Source organism: Macrotis lagotis, chromosome 1 (genome assembly GCF_037893015.1).
Source record: "Macrotis lagotis isolate mMagLag1 chromosome 1, bilby.v1.9.chrom.fasta, whole genome shotgun sequence".
Lineage (NCBI taxonomy): Eukaryota > Metazoa > Chordata > Mammalia > Peramelemorphia > Peramelidae > Macrotis > Macrotis lagotis.
In genome coordinates, this window is record NC_133658.1 from 21,411,563 (window position 1) to 21,434,763 (window position 23,201).

General features: G+C 42.5%; 1 protein-coding gene across 6 annotated transcripts in view; it reads left to right on the plus strand.

The window, feature by feature from the left end:
• The window catches only part of SFXN5 (sideroflexin 5), a 202,274-nt gene that overhangs the window by 15,707 nt on the left and 163,366 nt on the right, over window positions 1–23,201 (plus strand). For 5 of the 6 annotated variants that reach the window (XR_012470449.1, XM_074195629.1, XM_074195647.1 and 2 more), the window contains exon 2: window positions 2,653–2,721. Coding sequence is in view for 4 of the 6 variants with exons in the window: in XM_074195629.1 (XP_074051730.1) it covers window positions 2,653–2,721 (69 nt within the window). In the remaining 2 variants the exon portion in view is untranslated. Of the gene's footprint in view, window positions 1–2,652; window positions 2,722–2,758; window positions 5,413–23,201 lie in introns of those variants that run through there. The other variant, XM_074195656.1, reaches the window with a different exon arrangement.

A 23,201-nucleotide genomic window follows, 5' to 3' on the forward strand; every position in this document is an offset into this window, starting at 1 on the left:
GTGCTAGGGGCATGGGAATAGACAGTAGGTTGGGCATATTGGAGGGATGGGCTGCCCTAATCTTGGAATTTGAGAGTTTTTAACCCAGGAGCCAGTGGCTTAGTGAAGAACAGGAAGGAAAGGTTGGGAAATTGGAGCTGGGGAGATGGGGGGGGCAGTGGAGCTTCAGGGGATGCCTCCAAGATCCCACTTGCCCTTCCCCATTTCCTTCCTTTTTTCACATGGTAACCACCAACACAGGGACAGACAGACAGGTTAACCCAACCCTTATTTCATCAGTGCTCATCTGGAGCCCCAGGGTTCAAGTTCCTTTTTGCTTCCTCCTTTGAGGAAGCTTTGTTAATACAAAGCTCCCCATGGCTGCTGTGGCACAACACTGTCACAATCCAAAAGCAGGACTGGCTGGGAGCCTCTTGATTTATTTATTTTTTTTGTAAGATGTACCTCCAGTGCCCATCCTCTTGCCTGGCTTCCCAGCTTAGGGGAGGGAGGGAGGCAAGGGATTGGATGCATTATTGGTTCCCTAACCTTCCCTCCTTGTTCAGCCAAATAACTCCCTCCTGTTGTTCTGTGCTGCCCCCAAGAAACCCCTGCTCCTAGAAACAAGGGGACGGAGAAGGGGAATACTAATTGAGGAAGTGGGGAAAGAGGAAAGGTACTGATAAGGGATGAAAGTCGGAGATCTGTGGATAATCCACAGTTCTGCAAATTCATGGAGAGGATGTCACCTGAGTGGTTTCCTCCCCACTCTAGTGCATCCCCTACTCAGTGGTCAAGGTGGGTTTTCCAAAAAGCAAGTCTAATGGTGCCCCCAGTCCTCCTCCACAAGCTCCAAGGGAACCCAGTACCTTCCAAATCAATCAACCATCTTCTTGGCATCAAAGGCTCTTTCCTGATTTTCTAGCCTTGACATTCCAGTAACAGACCTACTGGCGGTTCCTTCCCAGACCCTCCCAATCATTTTTGTACCCTAGTAATTGGAATGCTCCCCCTCTTCTTCTCTGCCTGTCTCCTGGCTGTCCTGGCCTCTTTCAAGACTCAACTCAAATCTCCCCTATTCCAGAAAGCCTTTCCCAGTCTCCCCATTGATTAGTGCCTTCCCCTCTCAAAACTACTACTCTGAAAGTCTCTGTACCTATTTGTGTACATATTGTCTTCCCCATCAGAATAGGAGCTTCTTGAGGGCAGAATGGTCTTTTTGCCTTTCTTTGTGAGTCCTAGGGGCTTAGCTCAATGGCATGTAACACCCAAGGGCTGAGGCTCCAATTGTTCAAGTGGGAGAGAACAGGGAGAGTCTTTGACAGGTGATCCCCAAACCTCCAGAGATGCTGCCTTCCACCCTTCTCATCAGTATGGTACCCACCAGTGTGGTAGGAAGCATTAGAGTAGAGTGAGACTCATAGAGCTATATAGCCTTAGTAGGTGTAAATTGAGGCAGATACTGTCTCTCTAAGGAATTTGGATCTCCCTTTCCCTCAGAGTTGGGAGATACCTGGAGAACACAAAGACAGGTTCTCAAGATCCAATCTCCCTTTTCCCTAAAGGAGGAAAACCAGAGAAAGATGATATCCTGTGAAATTAAAGAAGTTTTTGAAAACTGTCTTTACATGTAATTGAGGGTGGCTAGGTGGTGCAGTGGATAGAGCACTGGCCCTGGAGTCAGGAGGACCTGAGTTCAAATCTGGTCTCAGACACTTAATAATTACCTAGCTGTGTGGCCTTGGGCAAGCCACTTAACCCCATTTGCCTTGGAAAAAAAAACCCTACATGTAATTGAAAAACAATTAAAATAAAAAAGGAAAATAAAATGATATTATATTTCTAAATCCGAGGCGTATAGAGGGGTAGATGCGTTACTTTGTAAAGAATATTTTGATTTTTTTTTTGCTTAGGCTGAAAGCTTAACTATAATAAAATAACAACTGCAAAAAAAGAAGGTATAGACACACACACACACACACATACCCACATACTCCCACATCCTCCTTTACACTCTCACCCATATATTCATACACACACACACACACACGCACACGCACACACACGCACCTACCACACACCCATTTTTCAAACAGAGGAAAGTAGGGAATTGGGGAGAGAGGCAGGGACTGAGGCAGGGGATCCCCATTACCAAAGGAAGAGGATAGACAGTAAGATAAGGGGGTGCCTCCAAAAACCATCAAAACAAGACATATCCAAGAGTCCCATACCCAAGTTTGGGGAGCCTCTGAAACGCCCAGAACCATCAGATGATCAAGGCTCGCTTTAACACTGGTTTGAGCTTGCTTGACTTACGAGTTCCTGGTTTTTTGCTCATCTAGCTGGTTCTACTTACTGCAAAGGATTGTTGGTATGTCAAGGCACTCTGAAGCTTAGTTAATTCAGCTGGTCCTCATCTGGATCTTCTAGGTGACCTGGATAATTGGGGAATTCAAGCCAGTTGAGTCAGGTCATATACTCATTTACAAATTCAATTGTATGCAGGCTAAAAAATGACCCAGACTCGTATGAGCCATCCCTTGGTAAATGAGAGGACATGGTTTGATGAGATAGCTGTCTAATGCTAAATTGGGTGAGATACTGGTTGTACTTTTTTTTTAATTGTACAGGGAGGAGTCATTTTAATCTCTCTCCTTTTTGATCTCTCTGCAGACTTCTTTCTATGGTCGGTTCCGGCATTTCCTGGACATCATTGATCCCCGTACTCTCTTTGTCACAGAGGTAGGTGGTTGGCTCTTTTCCCTGAGAGGTCCCCCTCAGGGACCCCTTTTCTTCCAGCTCCAGAGAAATCCTGGGCATTACTTCCATCTCTGGGGAGGACCTTGTTTTTCCATCTCCCAGAAACATTCTAAGTTGATTTCTGTTTTTTCTCCCACTTAAAGTGGTATGGATTTTGCACTTTTTTTGCCCTTTTTTTAAGGGTGTTTGATATCATTCAGGAGCTATGGAATAATGATGACCATTTCCTTTGTTCTCAAAGAAGACCATAACATCAGGGAGGTTGAGGCTCTGACAAGCACATGAATTGGATTTGAGCGAAGGCAGACTGTGCTAAGTCACCAGCCTCATTTTCTCCTCCAGAGCTGTTTGATCCAGTGGCCAGAGGAATCGGGAGGACTGGAGATGCAAGGCAATATTGCTCAAGAAGCTGGGGTTGGTTGTGTGGCTGAAGGGAGAGGGATCCACAGATGGACAACTCAAGATCTACATTAGTAGGTCTAATAATGTTAAGATCTGGAAAATGGCTTCTAGTACATTGGATGAATCTTTCATGGGAAGTTTATGGGAGAACTTGGGCAAAGGTCAGATGAAGATTATAAAGCATTGGTAGCTTCTGATCCGTGTCAGTGGAAGGACTTAATGAGGGCCATTTGTGGCAGTGATTCCAGTGAGGGGTCTCTGGAGGAATTTGAAACCAGGTTCTCTTGCCCATTTCACTTCCTTCATTTGGTGGTAAATGCCTTTCCTAGGTCCTATACTCTGCACCCCAGAGTTATGTGTCCAAAGGAGATTTATCAAAGCAGAGTCTTGCCTGCTATTTGCAGTGGGGTGGTCTGGGCCCCTAGATCTGCATCCAGACTGGAGTGATGGTTTGTCGGCTTTCCCCAGATTTAGATGGTATAGTAGCTTCAAGGACAGCTTTTCAGATTTCCCTCTTTGTTTAAGACAAGTCCTGTCTCTGCCATATGCTAAGGGCACAACCTTCTTTATGGAGTTTCCAGGAAAGGAAGTGGATTATAGGATCCCAGAACTCAAAACTGGAAGGAATTTCAGATCTCTAGTTGAACTTATTCATTTTGCAGATGAAGAAACTGAGGCCTGGCAAGACCCCCAAGTCACACAAGTAGGAAGTATTAGAGATGGATCTCTTTCCACATTACTACATTGCTTCAAATTCCAGGCCTATGTTTCAGGATCTTGGGAGTCAAAGGGAGGAGAGGAGAGAAGTGAAATATATTTTTTTTAATTTCCTGAAGCTGGTTAACAAAGGAGATTTGGGGGGACGATCTCATCAGTGATGCCTAGGGCTGTGTTTGGGCCCAGATGGATATTTTATGATTTGAGTATTGGCAAAAAAGGTAGAGAATTACTTAGGTAAGTTTGGGTGTGAAAGCAAAAATCAAGGGTCAAACAATTCTTTTTTTTTTAATTAAAGATTTTATTTATTTTGAGTTTTACAATTTTTCCCCCTAATCTTATTCCCTCTCCCCAACCCCCACAGAAGACAGTTTGTCAGTCTTTACATTTTTTCCATGGTATACATTGATGCAAATTAAATGTGATGAGAGAGAAATCATATCCTTAAGGAAGAAACATAAAGTATAAGAGATAGCAAGATCAGACAATAAGATATCAGTTTTTTCCCTAAATTAAAGTTAATAGTCCTTGGTTTTTGTTCAAACTCCACAGTTGTCTCTCTGGATACAGATGGTATTCTCTATTGCAAAAAGCTCCAAATTGTCCCTGATTGTTGCACTGATGGAATGAGTGAGTCCTTCAAGGTTGATCATCAACCCCATGTTGCTGTTAGGATGTACAGTGTTTTTCTGGTTCTGCTCATCTCTTCCGTCATCAGTTTATGCAAATCCCTCCAGGCTTCCCTGAATTCCCATCCCTCCTGGTTTCTAATAGAACAATAGTGTTCCATGACATACGTATACCACACTTTGCTGAGCCATTCCCCAGTTGAAGGACACTTACTTGATTTCCAGTTCTTTGCCACCACAAACAGGGCTTCTGTGTACATTTTTGTACAAGTCATGGGTCAGACAATTCTTATGGAATATGTATCAGACATCTGACAAATCCTGGGAGGATGGCCATAGATTATTCTTCTAAGTATGAATCAAATCCCTCATTGAAGTTTTTAGTGTTTGTCTCCTTGGGAGTCTATATGTGAAATGCTAATCCAGACTCCATGAAGAAATGGAAAGGACCATCCCATATAGAAACATCCTAACACAGGAGAAAGGGCCCATTTATGTAATAAGTAAACCCAATATCACAACAATATGCACAATGTATAAATGTGAACACACATTCAGTTTTCTAGAGCAAGAGGGACAGTGTGGAAGACCCAGGGTAAAGTCCTGTCTGTAACTCCACCTGGCCATGTGACCCTTAAGGACATGCCACTTTACCTTACCTGCCCTGGGTAACTCTGTGAGTTGTAGAGAAGGTGCCAGTCTGTGTGGGTAGAGGTCCAAAGTCTATTCCCTTATACCAGAGCAGACAGTGTCCATTCATTTACAGTTCTCTGAGGGAACAAAGCTAACAACTGAAGTTGCAAGACTTCAGGAGCAGATATCCTTAGACACATAATAAGAAACCTCAGGTGAGAGCTGTCCTGGGAGCAGTGCAGAAATGGAAGTATTGTTGACTTTACACTATTAACTCAATTGTCCAAAAGAGGTAGGTGGAATCTAATTGCTATAGTCTATGCTTGACTTAGAGGAACAGGGCAGATTTGGTCTAGGAGGGATTGGATTTGAATCCCTGCACTGGCCCTTCTGTGACCTGGGACCAGCCCCTTGACCTTTTTGGGCCTCAGTCTTGCCATCTGTAAAATGACTGGGCTGAGCTAGTGGATCTCTGCAGCCTCTTCCAATTCTGGATCTCTAAACCTCTGGGCTTATGGAGTTATTCCTGCAAAATTCTAGAGCACAGTGTGAAGGGAATGTCCTCAGAGGCTGGGAGACAGAGCCAAGATGGGGGAGTAAAGGCAGGGACTTGCCCATCTACCTCAGGTTCTTCTCTGAACCCCTTTCAAATAGTACCTCTGCACCCACCCCACAAAACAACAACAATGACATTCACAAAGAACACACAAAAGGTTGGTGTGTAACAGGATGGCTTGGGAGGTTGGCTGGAAAGGTCGTCTCAGTGGGGTGGTGGTTGCACCCCAAGCCCAACATGGGCCAGAGCTGAGCAGCAGGCCTCAGAGACAGTTCATTGACAGCTGCAGGAGCCCTCAGCCTACAGGAGATGACAGGGGACGATCTTCTGTTGGCACTGGGTGCAGGATTCTGTTGCTTTGTCCATATACAGTTCCAGAGCCAAAGTGAACACTAGCTCTCTTCCAATCACAAGGGTACAGGGATTCTGATCACAGTTTCAGGGCAGAGAAAAATGCTTGTAGCTTCTCAGAGACCAGGAGAGCTGTGACCACACCTTTCCTTAGATCAAAGCATCTTGAAAAAACCAAAAATCTATAGACCCCCAGAGTTAGCTCTGAAAATAGTGACAGAAGACTGAAGTTTGGAACAGTGCCCTCTCTACCCTGGAGAAAAAGCCAACTTTAACATAAAGTTTTAAGTCAAGAGAGAGCCTGGAAAAGTGAGCAAACAACATAAAAAAGAATTTGACCATAGAAAGTTACTGCGATGTCAGGCAAGATCAAGATACAAATTGAGAAGACAATGAAGTCAAAATAGCTAAATGCAAAGCTTCAAAGATAAACGTGTGAATTGGTCACATGCCCAAAAAGAATTCTTGGAAGAGCTTTAAAAGGATTTTAAAACTCAAATAAGAGAGGTAGGAGGAAGATTGGAAGAAGAAATGAGAGTGATGCTAAGAAAAGAGGGTCAACATATGGAGTACTATTGTTCTGTACTCCATGAGCAGCCAGACTTTAGAAAAGCATGGAAAGGACTACATGAACTGATGCTGAGGGAAGTGAGCAGAACCAGGACAACAATATACACATAAACAACAGCATGATCAACTGTGATGGATGCAGCTCCTCAGCAGTTCAGTGATCAAGGACAGTCCTGTTATGGAAAATACCATCCACATCCAGAGAGAAAACTAGAGTCTAAATGCAGAGTAAAACATACTAATGCAGAGTAAAACATGACTAATATGGAAATATATTAAACACAATTTTACATGTAAAACTTTTACCAGATTGTTTCCTGCCATGGGGAGTGGGGAGGGAAGAGGGAATGGTAAAAAGATACAGAACTCATAAACTTGCCAATGGATGAATTGTTGAAAAGAGATCAACAGCTTGGTAAAGGAGGCACACAAAGATACTGAGGAAAATCACTCCTTAAAAAACAGAACGGGTCAAATGATTTTTTAAAAAAAAGGTACAAAATTCCTCTGAAGAGAACTCTTTAAAAAGTAAATATGACCAACAAGAAAAAAGAGGTACAAAAATTCATTGAAGAAAAAAACACCTTAAAAAGTAGCATTGAGGGGCAGTTAGGTGGTGTAGTGGATAAAGCACCAGCCTTGGAGTCAGGAGTACCTGGGTTCAAATCTGGTCTCAGACACTTAATAATTACCTAGCTGTGTTGTCGTGGGCAAGCCACTTAACCCCATTTGCCTTGCAAAAACCTAAAAAAAAAGTATTGATCAAATGGAAAATCAAGTATAAAAACATAAAAACTCATTGAAGAAAGTAATTCCATAAAGAGGCAGGTGAAAGCTAATAATTCCATGAGACATTAAGAAATATTATGGGCAGCTAGGTGGCGCAGTGGATAAAGCACCGGCCCTGGATTCAGGAGTACCTGGGTTCAAATCTGGTCTCAGACACTTAATAATTACCTAGCTGTGTGGCCTTGGGCAAGCCACTTAACCCCATTTGCCTTGCAAAAAAAAAAAATAATAAAGCAAAAATCTAAACAATGAAAAAAAATAGAAGAAAATGTGAAATGTCTCATTGGAAAGAGAACTGACCTGGAAACTAGATCCAGGAGATTTAAGAGTTATTGAACTACCTGCAAGCCATGATAAAAATAGAGCCTAGAAATCATTATTCAAGAAAATATCAAAGAAAACTGTCCTGATATCATAGAACTAGAAGGTAAAATAGACATTTGCTGATCACTTTTTGAAAGTGATCCCAAAATGAATACTCCCAAGAAGAGTGTAACCAAATTTCAGAACTTCCAGGTCAAGGAGAAAATATTGCAAGCAACCAGAAACAATTTTGATATCATGGAATCCCACAAAATTTAGCATTCTTCATTAAAGAAAGGAAGGTTTAGAATGTGATATTCTTTTTTTTTTTTGCAAGGCAAATGGGGTTAAGTAGCTTGCTCAATTAGGTAATTATTAAGTGTCTGAGACTGGATTTACACTCAGGTCCTCCTGACTCCAGGACCAGTGCTCTATCCACTGTGCCACCTTGCCACCCCCTAGAATGTGATATTCTGAAGAAATAACCTATAACCACCAAGAATAACCTCCCCAGTGAAACTGTGTATAAATCCTTCAGGATAAAAGGTGGATATTCAATGAATATCAACCATTTCCATTAGAAAGACCAGAACTGAATAGAAAATTTGACTTTCAAATATATGACTCAAGAGAAGCATAAAAAGAGAAATGGGGAAGAGAAATCATAAGGATTCAATAAGGTGAAACTCTATATTTCTACATGGGAAGATGATACTTGTAATTCCTATGAACATTATCATTATTAGGACAATTAGAAGTAGGATATAGGAGTATAGAAGGAATAGACAGAGGATGTGTGTTGTCTTGATGGAATGATTGCAAGAATAAAATGAAGGGGTGACAAAGAGGAATGCACTGGGAGAAAGGGGAAGAAAAAGGTAGAATGGGATAAATTATCTCTCTGAAAAAGCACAGAGGGACATGGGGGTAGGGGTAACAGATAATGCTTGAATCTTACTCTCATCAGAATTGGCTCGGAGAAGGAATAGCATACCCACCCTGTTCAGTATAAAAATCTATCATACTCTATAGGGAAGAAGGAAGGAAGGAGGATAAGAGAGGAGGGTGGGGAATAAAAGAGAGGGAAGAAAAAAATAAAAAAAAAGAAGGAAGAAGGGGGAGGCAGTGGTGAGAAAGAAACTTGAGGAGGGACAGGATAAAAGGAGAGAGAGAGAGAGAGAGAGAGAGAGAGAGAGAGAGAGAGAGAATGGAGGGAAATATGCAGTTAGTAATCATAACTTTAAATGTAAATGGAATGAATTTATCCATAAAAAAAGAAGTGGGGGTGGCTAGGTGGCACAGTGGTTAAAGCACCAGCTCTGGAGTCAGGAGTACCTGGGTTCAAATCTGGTCTCAGACACTTAATAATAACCTAGCTGTGTGGCCTTGGGCAAGCCACTTAACCCCATTTGCCTTGCAAAAACCTAAAAAAAAAAAAGTGGATGGCAGAATGAATTAAAAGCCAGAATAAGACAATATGTTGTTTACAAGACACATATTTGAAACATATATTATATATATATAAAACAAAGGTAAGATTCTGCTGCTTCAGCAGGAATAGTGATCATGATCTTAGATAAAAAACATAAGAGAACAGAATATATGCACCAAATGTTATAGCCTACAAATTATTTTTAGGAACAAATAAGTTTATTTAAATATTACCATGATTAACAGACCTTAAGGGAAAGAAAGACTATTATTCCCTAAGCACCCTAAAATAACCTAAGCCACCATGAGAGAATGAGCAGGAAGGCAAAATAAAGGAGCAACATCAATGGCATAAGCCGCCATGAGATAGCCCACACATTTTTAAAGGAAAAATTAAATGTTACAGGAAGAAATAGACTTTAAAACTGTTCTAGTGAGGGAACCTTAACTTTTCTCATTCAGAACTAGATAAATCTAACCACAAACTAAACAAGAAAGAAATTAAGGAAATGAATAGAAATTTGGAAAAGTTGGATATGATAGAACTTGGAGAAAATTGAATGGGGAATAGAAAGGGATATATCTTTTTCTCAGTAATATGATATCTAGTTAAAAATTGACCATATATTATGGCATTAAAAACCTCACAGCGAAATACAGAAAAGCAGAAATATTAAATGCATCCTTGCAATAAAAATTTTATTTAATAAAGGACTGTAGAAACATGAATTAAAATTAATTGGAAACTAAATAATCTAATATTAAAGAATGAACTTTTCAAAGAACACATCATAGGGGCGGCTAGGTGGTGTAGTGGGTAAAGCACTGGTCTTGGAGTCAGGAGTACCTGGGTTCAAATCCAGTCTCAGACACCTAATAATTACCTAGCTGTGTGGCCTTGGGCAAGCCACTTAACCCCATTTGCCTTGCAAAAACCTAAAAAAACCCCAAACAAACAAAAAAGAGAACACATAGAAATAATCAACAATTTTATTAAAGAAAAGATAACAATGATAACCCACCAAAACTTATATGATACAAAGTAGTGCTTTGGGGAAAATTTATATTTCTAAACAATGATATCCATAAAATTGAGAAAGAACAGGTCAATGAACTGAGCATGCAGCTAAAATAAAAAACCAGAAAGAATAATTAAACACCACATTTTGGGTCAGATGAAAGATGAAATGACTGTGGGAAAAAGGTTCTATCTGAGGATTATTAATTATTAAGCAATACATGGTGATTTCTCATCAAAACAGGACATAGTTTAGGCCTGGACCCTGAATACAAGGGGAGACAGGCTTTTATAAATTATATACAATCAAACAAGACCAATTAATTAAAAAGAAGCTACATTAGGTAATCCAGTTTCTAAATAGATAAAATATTAGAAACTTTCCAGATTGGGAGGAAGAGAATGAACAGGTGCAATTCCCTAAATTCCGAAACAGGGATGTCACACTCCCCCCAAGTGTCTGTAAACAATCAAAGGAACCTGGAAACAACTCATTGATCAACATGGGACTGGTTTTCAGGTTAGATATGGATTAAGATGTGTAATTGTGACAAAACTCCTTGCATCAATCATTGAATGTGACTTGGTTTCTGGTCAACATAACCATGGTGCTTAGTTAATGGTCTCTAAGTAGCTAGTATCAATGGTCCAATTTCTGAGCCATGCAGGGCTTAGCTTCATACAATAGAATAAGATTTTCTCCCAATTCCCACAATTGAATAAAACTTTTCACAAGGTAGAAATTGGATTAGACACATAATTAAATAGAAAAGGAACTGAGCTAGCTTCAAAATTGAGTCACAAGATGTCAGGGAAGTTCACTCAGTTTCCACAATTAACTATTTGCTGTCTTAATCCCCTCAATTCCTTCAATTGGAAATCCTGAAAATCAAAGGGAGAGATGAATAAAATTAAAAGTAAGAAAACCATTGAAATAATAAATACAACTAGAAACTGGTTTTGGAGAAGCAGAGAGGAAACAATAAAATAGATAAACTTGTTAATTTGATTAAAAAGAAGAAAACCAAATTACCAGTATAAAAAAAATGAAAAGGATAAGTTGACTGCCCAGTGAAGAGGAAATCACAGCAATTATTAGGAGCTGTTTTGTCCAATTGCATACTGATAACTTTGACAATTTAAGTGAAATGAATGAATATTTGTAAAAATACAAATTGCCCAGATTAACAGAAGAGTTAAATAATTCTATGTTAGAAAAAGAAATTGAACAAACCATAAATGAACTTGCTAAGCAAATATCCCCTCAGTCAGATATATTCATAAAAGAATTCTGCCAAACATTTAAAGAACAATTCCAGTACTGTATAAATTATTTGAAAGAATAGGCAGAGACTATACTAATTCTTTTTATGACACAAATATGGCACTAATACTTGGACCAGGAAAAGCAAAAACAGAAAAAAACTGTAGACTAATTTCCCTAATGATATTGATGCAAAATTTTTAAATAAAATATAACAAAGAAATTCCAGCCATGTATCACAAAGATCGTGGACCCTGACCAGATGTGTATTAGGAATGTAGAACTGGTTCTTTATTAGGAAAACTATCAGTGTAATTGACCATATTAATAGTAAAAAAGTCTAGATCATATGAAAAATATATAATCGTTCATGGTTATGCCAAGTCATTACAATAAAAATGACACTTCTACCTAAATTAATTTACTTATTCGATGTCATATCAATCAAACCTTCCAAAAATTTGTTTTAGCAAACTAGAAAAATTAGCAAAATTTATCAAGTGGGAGCAAAGGGGAACCTTGTTTAGCTCTGTTGGATTCCATAACTTTTGTTGTTCTGTGCCTGTGCAATTACCTGGAGATTAGTCTTTTTTTATTTTTAAAGGTTTTATTTGAGTTTTACAATGTTCTCCCCAATCTTACTTCCCTCCCCCACCTCCCCACGGAAAGCAATCTGTCAGTCTTTATTTTGTTTCCATGTTGTACCTTGATCCAAACTGAGTGTGATGAGAGAGAAATCATATCTTTAAGGAAGAAACAAAAAGTCTAAGAGATAGCAAGATCAGACAATAAGATATTTATTTTTTTCCAAATTAAAGGGAGTAGTCCTTGAAATTTGTTCAAACTCCGTGGCTCTTTATCTGGATACAGATGGTATTCTCCATTGCAGAGAGCTCCAAATTGTCCCTGGTTGTTGCACTGATGGAACGAGCAAGTCCATCAAGGTTGAACATCACTCCCATGTTGCTGTTAGGGTGTACAGTGTTTTTCTGGTTCTGTTCATCTCACTCAGCATCAGTTCATGCAAATCCCTCCAGGCTTCTCTGAATTCCCATCCCTCCTGGTTTCTAATAGAACAATAGTGTTCCATGACATACATATGCCACAGTTTGCTAAGCCATTCCCCAATTGAAGGACATTTACGTGATTTCCAATTCTTTGCCACCACAAACAGGGCTGTTATGCATATTTTTGTACAAGTGATGTTTTTACCCTTTTTCATCATGTCTTCAGGGTATAGACCCAGTAGTAGTATTCTGGATAAAAAGGTATGCTCATTTTTGTTGCCCTTTGGGCATAGTTCCAAATTTCTCCTGGAGATTAGTCTTGACAAATTTCTACTGCCCATCCCAGCTCTACTCATGCCTGTAATGGTTCTGGGATCTCTTTGATGAGGTACTCCCTCCCTCTATACTAATCACAACCCATCTTTGCCTCCCCATCTGTGACAACAGAATTTGAACCTGTCTTCTTTTTGACTCCAAGGCCAGCATACTAGCCATTCTGCTGCAGATTCTGGGAAGGGAGGGCACATTGTGCACTGGAGGCTTAGTAGGTGATTTTGGTCACCCAGGCAGTACTGGGGATACGATGTGGTTTTTGGCCTTGCCTCAAAATTAATGTGCACATTCTCCTATGAATCCTTTGTGGAGGATCCATTCAAGTTGTCAAATGTGTTCCTTACAGTCTGTGGGTATCATTGCATTACCTAGTCTCTTATCCCTTGATCATATTGCGCAACTGGCCAAGGATATACTGGAATCAGCTTGTACCTGTTCTCTGAAAATTATTAAATTTTCACTGTGGCCATTGACACTGTGGAAATCAGCAAACCCTACAAATCAGAATTTGGTTTACTGTTTTGTTGATTGTCCAAACTTAAGAAAGTGGTGAAGAAAACCTTAATCATGTACATCAAACTATGCCCCCCCCAAAAGAGCTGATTGTTAAACATTTACCAGCATACCCTTGCAAATATTCTTTATGCTCACTATGCATGACCCTTTGGGTCAAATCAAGTTGTGATTTTGATTTCTTAGTGACCACGATGTTTCAATATTTGCATCTATACAGCAATGCAGGAAATGATTTGTATTATTAAAACAGATAATATGTGCATATGTGTGTGTGTCTGTACATGCATGAACTTGAATATGCTCTAGCAAGCAACTTGGGATGATGAAAAGCATGGGGCAGTCTTCCAAATTCCCTTCAACTCTTTTTATCCAATTCTGTTCTGGATCCAACCTGTGGCCCTTTTTTAGAGTCTAAGATTGGCTTCTTATAGTTTAGATGGACAGTGGCTATCTTTCCTCTCTAAATTTCCCTAGACTTTTTTCTTTTAAGTGATCATTTAAGTGATCTCCTCAAGGAGGAGACCCTATAATATTTGGAGGCACAAAGCAATGAACGCAATGCAAACAGGATGCCTAAAGTATGTGGCACCCCTTTGTCCAGAACCTGCTTAGGATGGCCTCATGAACATCTTGGTTTTTCCCCTCAGCAGTAACAGTTAATAACTTACATATATTTTGACACTTAAACTAAAATCTCCAAGTTCAGGGATGGAAGTGAGAATAGCTTTGAGGGGTGTTTGGCCTTTGAAAACAACTCTAGAGGCTGCTCCCTTTTCATAATCTTCTCATTGTGCCCTGGATTTTTGTCCTTGATTGATGGTCAAAGGATTCAGGGCAGGCTTCCAGGAGGGAGGATGGAACCTAAACTGGGCTTCAAAGGCAGAGCAAGATTTGATTAGACAGACAAAAGGGGAGGCTACTCCCGGAGGAGAGCAGGATTCCATTATATTCATAGAATCCTTCCAAAACAGAAACAGACCCAGAAAGGTTAAGTGATTTGCCCACGCAGAATTTGAACCCATCTTCTTTTTGGCTCCAAGGCCAGCATGCTAGCCATTCTGGTGCAGATTCTGGGAAGGGGGTCACATTGTGCATTGGAGGCTTAGTAGGTGATTTCCCTAAGGTCACCCAGGCAATACTGGGGATAGGATGTGGGCTCTGGCCTTGCCCCGAAAATTAACTTGATGAGTGACCTTGGGAAGCATTCTTGAGGTCATAAGACCTGGGTTCAATGACTGGGCCCCAAAGAAGAACAAGGTGCACATGGTGCCTACTTTCCCTTCTTTGCCAAAGTAGCGGACTACCAAAAGAGATCACTGCTCATGATGTCCACTGCAGTGATGGTGGAGTTCCTTTTATTCTCCTTTTCAGCCTTTGTTACAGGAATGGTGATGACTTTCAGGTTGGCAAGGTCAGGGAGATTATATTGAGAAATGAAGGTGATGTTAAGACAATGAATATCAATTAATTTGAAGAAGAGACCACTTGAGTTCAGATCCCAACTCTGCCATTTGTTTTTATGGGGCATTGGCTAAGTTGCTTACACTCTAGTCCTCAGTTTCCTCTGAGGGTTTTGACTGGAGGTCTCTGGGAACTGTTCCCATTCCCATTCCCCTAAACTGCCTCCAGACTTGTACTTTGCTCCCTTAGCTGAGGGCAGCCTTCACAGACTTAGATGGGAGGTGGGTTCTCGGGTTCTTTAACTGCCCATGCCAGGCTCGGTCTCTGCTCTGTTCCTTGCTCCTGGTAGGGGCACCTAGCTCCTGCCACAGTGGCACAGGACGTGGGCTGGCCATGCAGGGGTGCCTTCTTGACAGGTGTGAGGTCACAACCATTGGAATTAGATATTTAATTACAGGGTAAAGACACTTTGGCCAGGGAAGAAAGGTTAGAGATGGGCTGAAGCTGGAGCTGGAGCTGGTCTGTGTGCCAGATTCTGGGACAGGCTGTGAATGCATCTCTATGGGGGACACTTCATTAGAGCAGGCTGCTGGTCCCTCCAAGTACACCTCTCCACAGCCCCCCCCCCCCCCCCCCCCAGCTCTACTGTGTGCACAGAGGATGGGAGGGACTTGGTGATCACTTTGTTTAGTCCTTCACAAAAGAACAAGGAGCCCTTACTCTTGAGCTTAGAATTGGGGGTAGGGAGACTTGAACTTGGACCAAAGCCTTTAGTAAGGCTGGGAGACCAGGGAATATTTGGGAGCCTTGTTTGTTACCCCATCCCCTTTTTAAACAGTTGATAACTATATTTATAACCTCTTTTCTGTATCCCTCCTTCAGCCTCTTCTTGGGAGCCATCCCTTACGAATAAAACAAAGAGAGAGAAAGGGAAAAATGTTGCAAAAAATAGCTAATCTATCAAAAAATATATAAGAATAATATAATGCTCCCACCTCTACAAAGGAGAGATGACTTCTCTTATCTCTTCTTTGAGTTGTTATTTCCCAGCTTTCATTTTCTTTTTTAGAAGTCAGTTTTTGCTGATGTCTGTTTTTTACATTGCCCTCCAATACTTGCCCCCCCCCATATTAACAGGGGCTATTTTTTGAGATAGAGAGGGAGAGGGAGGGAGGGGGAGAGAGAGAGACAGACAGATGGACAGAGAGAGAGACCGGGGGAGAGAGAGAGACCAGGGGAGAGAGATAGAGATGCACTCGCGTGTGTGTGTGTATGTGAGAGTGTGTAAGAGACAGAGACACCTGTGTGTGTTTGTGTGTGTGTATATGAAGGGGTGTGTGTGTGTGAGAGAGAGAAAGACAGAGAGACAGAGAGATCAATGAAACTGGCATCTAAAAATACATGCAGTATACTTTAGGGTTCCCTCCACAAAGGATCAGGGGGTCATCTGATATCTCTTAATTCAAGTCATGCTTGTTTTTGTGTGATTTTGTCTTATTTGTATGGGATCTTTTTGGTGTGTGTAGGAACTTCCCATTTCATTGTCACAGTCACTGTGAACCTCTGCATCAGTTCGTGTAGTACTTCCCATTGCTTCTCTGTTTTCATCACACATCATCTCTCACAGAAGAGGAAAATTCCATTATGGTCATGGACCACAACTTGCTTCACCCTTCCCCAGGCCATGGGGCTGCCTTATTACAGTCCTTTGCTGCTAAGGAAAACTTCCCCTTTGCTTTCTCTCTTTTCTTGGAGGTTGATCCATTGAGTTACACTATTGTAGCCTCCATATGGATTGTTTTTTCTGCTGCCATAAACTTCTTAAGATTTAAATTCAATGTCACTCTATTCATCATATGTATTGTTCTTTATAGCTCAGAGTATGTGGATATTTTAAAGTTATCTCTTAGCTACTATCATAAATAAGGACATTTTACCCATGTCAGTAAGTGCTGAGGTCTCACGGGAAGCCTCATAGCTGCAAATAACTCACTCATCTCCAGGTCCCATCCTCTGTCTGGGCCTCAGATTTCAGATGAACTAGTTCCCTACTGGGATAATAATATAAATTCCTTTGTTTGGAGTTTAATGCCCATCATCATCTAACCTCATATCCCTCTCACCTTGCCAACTTTGGAAGCCAGCTCTTTTCACAAGGAATAAAAGGGCCTATGGAGTAACCCAAACCATCTTCATCCAACTGCCCTTTCCAGGCTATGACTCCAACTTACCTTTTTTTGGGGGGAGGGGGGCTGAGGCAATTTGTCCTTTCTGTCTGCAGACGTATTCTGTTCCCTGGAGGATCCATACCCCAGGTAACAGAAATGCAGTTTTTTAGTGGCCTTTGCTGACCTAGTACTGCTCTGAAGGTCTGTTGGCTCTTTCCTTTTGACTTTGACTTCCTTAGGGTATGTTAGACCCGAATGGGAGTGCTGGGTTAAAAGGCAGGGGCTATTGGATCACTTTTTTTTGGCTGATTTGACTGGGCTACCAGCTTCATCCACAGGGCCTCAGGGTGCCTGTGTCATCTCTCCAACCAAGACGTTCCCTGCCATGTCCTTTGCAAGGTTCTCGGTTGGGGCACCCTCTGCCTCTGCCTGTGGGGTTGCCCCAAGAGTTGCAGACAGAGCTAGAGACCAGCACCTTAGGAACAAGAGGCAGGGCAGGCTTTGGGTTTCCTGGACTTCTTTCTGGGACCTCTCCCACCCCCACAGTTCTTTGCTGAGTAAAACTGAGGCAGGGTCAAGGCTCTTTTGAATTTTTTTTCCATGGTGGGGGAGGGAGGAGGGCTTCTTTTGGTAATGATGCCAAATGAGCTGGAATCTGGCCAGGGTTGTTATAGAAACTCTGGAGAATCCTTTCGAGAAGTGGGGGGGGTGGGAAGTGATGCGAACACAGCCCCATTCATTCCCCCATTCATCACTCACAGAGCTTCATCCAGCTCCATGGAAGCTGCCTCAGTGACAGGAAGCAGGCTTGGAGAAGAGGCAGGAGTGGGCTGGGGTGGGGTGGCTACTCTCCTTGGGGGAGCTTGGGGGACCCAGATTCTTTCTTCAAGTCTGCTGCTTCCATGTCCCCCCACTATGGCTCCCTGGCATATCAAATTCAGCCAGTTCAAGATGGATGTTAGTGTCTTTTCCCTGAAACCTGCCCTGCCTTTTAACTGGTACCACCATTCATCCTACCCGTCCTCTTTGAAACCTTGAGATTCTCTTTGATTTCCTCTCTCACAGCTCAGATCCAGCAAAATAACCTAATTATCTCAGATTCAGTGGGGCGGGAGGCAAGAAGCAGTGTAGTAGAGCAGACAGAACACTGTTCGACCTGAAGTCAGGAAGCCCTGGGTTCAAATCTGAGCCCCAGGGACTGGGAAGCTGTGTGATTCTAGGCCAGCCACCACCCACTTTTGTGGTTGTTGTTCAGTGGTCTGTTGTGTCTGACTCTTCTTGACCCCCTTTGGGGTTTTCTTGGCAAAGACATTGCAGTGGTTTGCCATTTCCTTCTCCAACTCATTTGACAGATGAGGAAACTGAGGCAAACAGGCTGCAAACAGACTGAAGTGACTTGCCCAAGGTTATATAATTAGGAAATAATGAATATCTAATTTAAAAGAGCCTTGATCCTGCCTCAGTTTTACTTATCAATGAGCTGCGGTGGGTGGGAGAGAAGGAAACATCACTAGAGGTCCCAGAGGCTGAATTTAAACACAAGAAAGTGAATTTTCCTGAGTCCAGGTCCGGTCCTGTATCTGCTCCTCTACCTAGCTGCGCTACCTGCTCTAATAATCTAATGATAATCGTTATTATCTAATCTAAGAATGTATATAATGTAGGGCAGTTAGGTGGCATAGTGGATAGAGGACTGGCCCTGGAGACAGGAGGACCTGAGTTCAGATTAGGTTTCAGACACTTAATTACCTAGCTGTGTGACCTTGGACAAGTCACTTAACCCCATTGCCTTAAATAAAAAGAAAAATGGTGGGGGGAGAAAGGCTGGAGAGGTCAGAAGGGCCTAGGTTTTAAGGGCTTCAAAAGCCAAACAGGACTTTAAATTTTATCCTGGAGGTGATAGGGAGCCACAGAGTTTGTTGAATCATGGGGAGACATTGTGGATACAGTTCTGGATTTGAAGTCAGGAAGACCTGGGTCCAAATGCTACCTCTATTCTTGAGTTTTGTGACCATGGGCAAGTCCCTTGAACTTCACTGAGCTCATTTCCCCACCTATAAAGTAGGAATGCTTCTTGGAGTTCATATCAGCTCACAGGTTTTGTGAGACTCTTGTCTGAGTGGATGCAAACTTGATGTTGCAGTTGACTCTGATGGTTATTTATCCTCTTCCACCTGGCTCTCTGACCCTCTAGGGCTGCTGGAGGGATCTTGTTACCTCCGCTCACTCCCTTGCTGGAATAATCTTCCTTGTGCATTGATCGGGTCCTGCCACTTCACTGCTCTGTAATCTGCAGTAGCTCCCAGCTGCAGTCTTCAGAGATTGAAGACCCTCTATGGTCTGCCCCAACCTCCCACCCCAGAGTTGTCTCTTCTGCATTCCTTTGCTCTCGCAGCTCTATGGGGAGCTCTTTGACCCCTGGCTGGGGTCCCAAGGCCTTCCCAACTCACTCTCTATTCTCTCTGCCTGCTAGCCCTCCCTCTTGGTCTTCACTTGGCAAATTTCTGCCCATTTTTAGAGTCCAGCTTTGAAACCTTCTAGTATTCCGTGGACCTCATGAAGAATCCTCTTCCTCCTCTTGCTTCTCCATTGCGTTGCCCAGATTGTGTCTATCTCTGGCCTGGTTGGCCCCATTGCTGGGGAGCCGGCAGAGCAGGGCCCAGCTCCACCAGCACCAATCATGGCGTTCCACATGTGTTTTATCTACACCCGCTGAAGGCTGATCCTAGACGTGTCCGTGGATCCTGAGCTACCAGGATCCGTGTCTTTCCCATGTTCCCTCCTTGATCATACAGTTTGGTCAGGGTGGGGCAGAGGAGCCTAATGAAATAAGAAGGTGGTGAAGTTTAAGAAGGCAGCCAGGTTGGCCAGTGGAAGAGAACCGGGCCTGGAATCAGGAGGACCTGAGTTCAAATTTGACTTTAGCCTCTACTAACTGTGTGACCCTGGGCAAGTCAGCTGTCTGCCTCAGTTTCCTCATCTGTGAAATGGGTGTAATAATAGAACCAACTTCCTATGAGATATTTGTTAAGTATTTACTCCAAAGCAAGCTCTTAAGAAATGCTTATTCTCTTCTCCTTGCCCCTCCGGCAGGCTCAAATCTTGGGTCACTGAGTCCTCTCCTTCTGGCCTCTTGCCCACTCCTCTATTCTGGGTCACAGATGCTTTGCCTGGGACTGACCCCCCAGGCTGTTGTGACTCTGGCAGAATCACTGTAGCCCTTCCCAGATCTGTCTGTCCATAGAAGCTGTCCTTGACTAGGCTGTCCCTCCCTCCCATTCCTGACTCTCGCTGGTAGTCTGAGGGCCAGAGCAGATAAACTTTCTAACTGGTCACCCTGATGGGCAAGGACCTTTACTGTGGGCTTGCCAATGAGCCACCAAGCTTTTAAAATTTTTTAAATTTTTTTTTGCAAGGCAATGGGGTAAAGTGACTTGCCCAAGGTCACCCAGCTAGGTCATTATTAAGTGTTGGAGGTCAGATTTGAACTCTGGTCTTCTGATTCCAGGGTGGTGCTACCTAGCTGACCCTGACACCAAGCTTTTTGACCAAAGAATAAATTAAGCATATGATGAGTATTTATTAGACACCTGTTGTGTACAAGTAGCATTCTAGATGTTGGAACAAAGACCAACCTCAAGTTGAATAAACTTGAGAAACTACAGAACTATGTTCATAGAGGCTTATCCAGGAAAGGCTGTCTACTAGATGGGGGGGTGAAGGGAGGAGGAATACAGCAGTGTATGAAATGGTGGATCAAGACACGTGGGCTGCAATCTGTAGGTTGTAGGTTGGCAGATCATCTGTGGGATGGTCAGCAACCTACTCTTTGGAATTGGTGTTGGGGGAAGAGAAAAAAAGAAAATCAGTCATTCATTCATTCTGCCAACATTTATTAAACACCTGTGGGGATCCCATGCTAGTCCAAAATGAATCAGTTCCTGCCCTCAAGGGGCTGACATTCTAGTCTCCTTTCCAGAGCCTGGCGTCCCAGTCCAGATGGACATTGGGGGTAGAGCTCTCCTTGATAATCAGCAGGGATAGATATTGCAACTATGGGATGGCCTTCTCTAGAATCGAGTTCATGGATTTCCAGGCAGGGGGCAGCAGCCACAGTGGCTGGCACAAAAGAAAGAAGAAAGCCCCCCCCCCCCCCCCCCCCCCGCCCTTCTGAGCTCAGGGACATTTTCTAAAGCTCTTTGTAACCCAGCATAGTGGGAGCTTGGCTGGCTGGGAGATGGGTAGAGCTGGGTGGAATTTTAATGGGCAACCAGGCACCCCACTCATGTGTGTCAACAGGCCCTGCTCAGACACCGGGAGAGGCCGAGGATCTCCCTTCTCTTTTTGGATGATTGCTCCTCTCTCTGCCCCTTTATCCTGATTGGTTGGTTCTTGTTCTTCATTATCGAACAATATCAAAACGACACATTACGTTGGAGACAAGTTGCAGTGTGTCCGACTGTGACTGATCAGACCAATGTGAATTCGGAATACTCTACAGGTCGGGCACATATGGTCTAGGTGAACATCTGGGGAGGGTTCTCTAAACTTATGCATCTCACCTTTCCTTTGAGCAGTTTCCATTCTGTCTTGCTCTTAGAGCAAGTTATCTTAGGCAGGTCCATGGGACTTCCTCCTTCCTCTGTCCATTAGCCACTGCCCTCAGGAGCTGTGATCTTGGCCTCCTCTTCAGGTTTGGGGTTCAAGTATTGGGGATGGCTGCTGCTTTGGAGTTTAATTTGGTGGGGCTTGAAATTCTCATTCCCTTAAAAAAATAATCTGACACAAATGCCTCTTATTTCCTAAATTAAAGTTAAATAAAAACTGAGATGTTAGGGGCTAATATTGGCTCTTATCTTGGGGATCAGATTTGGATAGGGTGGGGTGGGGAGAATACAAGGAGGGACTGGGGGCACCCTGGAAGGGGTCAGTGGGGTCCAGGTAATACTGGAATTGGAGGGTACTGTGCATAATCTCTTCCTTCTGATCAGGGATTTGTTGTTTTTGTTTTGGGGATCGGTGATATTTATGGCACAGAGATCTCCTGATAAGGAAACATACTTCATCAACATGGTTAGCAGCCTTCTGCAACTTTGAATGTTATCTATTGACTGAGAGGTCAGTGACTTATCCAGGGTCTCCCATATCCAACTTGTAACTGAGATTGTGGCTGAGGTCTACTGAGGCTGCCTCTCTGTCAGCAAAGGAACATGAACCCTCATCTGACCAGGCTTTTTGCCCCAAGTGAAAATGAGTTCTTTGGCTATCCTTAAAGCTGGGAAGACACTAAGGGCCCTCCCAGCCTTCTATGGCTCTATTGTCTGAAGCCTCCAAAAGAGACAGGGAGGGGAAGGATTATATCAGGAGGTTGGAAGACTGAGTTGCTATTTGGGGGAGCCCTGTAAGTGCTGGAGGAACATCCCCTCTATAGCTCTGGCTTCTTCAGAACAGCTTGGGAGGCAAGGGAGTGACTTAAATGGAATTCAATTCTACCAATTCTTATTAACATAGTAGGTGCTTAATCAATATTTATTGACTGTCTACTGTGAGCCGAGAACTACACTAAGCATTGAAGAGACAGAGAGAAATCGAAACAATTCTTGCCCTTAAGGGTCTTACAATCTATGAGGAGAAAGCACCATATACACAGATGAGTCTATGCATAATAAATTCAGTGTAAACACAAAATAATACTGTATTTGGTGGGACTGAAGGGAAGATTTCTAACAACTGGAAGGGAATTGGAGAGGCCTCACTTACTGAGTCTTTAGGAAGCCTGTGGAGGAATAAGTATGTTTTATTTTTGGTCATCCAATTTGTCTAAAACAGAGAGTGAGTGATTTGTAAAGATGGGATGAACCCCAAATGTGGAGATTCTTAAAACCAAACCAGACTGAGGGGGTTTGCATTTTATCATGGGGCAGGTGGAAACAACTGATACATCTTGAACAAGGGAGAGTTATGGTCAGAACCCTGTTTTAGGAAGATCCATTTGGCAGCTTTTTTGAAGAATGGATTGGAAAAGGGAAAAGCTTGAGGCAGGGAGATGTTCCAAGGCAGGGGAAGAAAATCTGGGAGGATGCTCAAGGCAGTTTTGTTCTATGTGCTTCACAATTTCATCTAGGCTGTGATATAGTTGTCAGTATATAAGACACCCTTGAGAGCTTCTTATGGTCCCATGGGTATGTTTACTTATGGTTATGTTGATCTCTTAGACCTTCCCCAACAAGGCAAATTCCTTAAGGACACTTATTGTCTTCTTTGATTCTCTACCCATTTCTCTCTAGAAGTCATGCCAGTCATGTCTTCTTCTTCCCTCAGACCCCACCTGACTACAGCAGGTATCCTTTAATTTTTAAAAATTTTATTTTTAT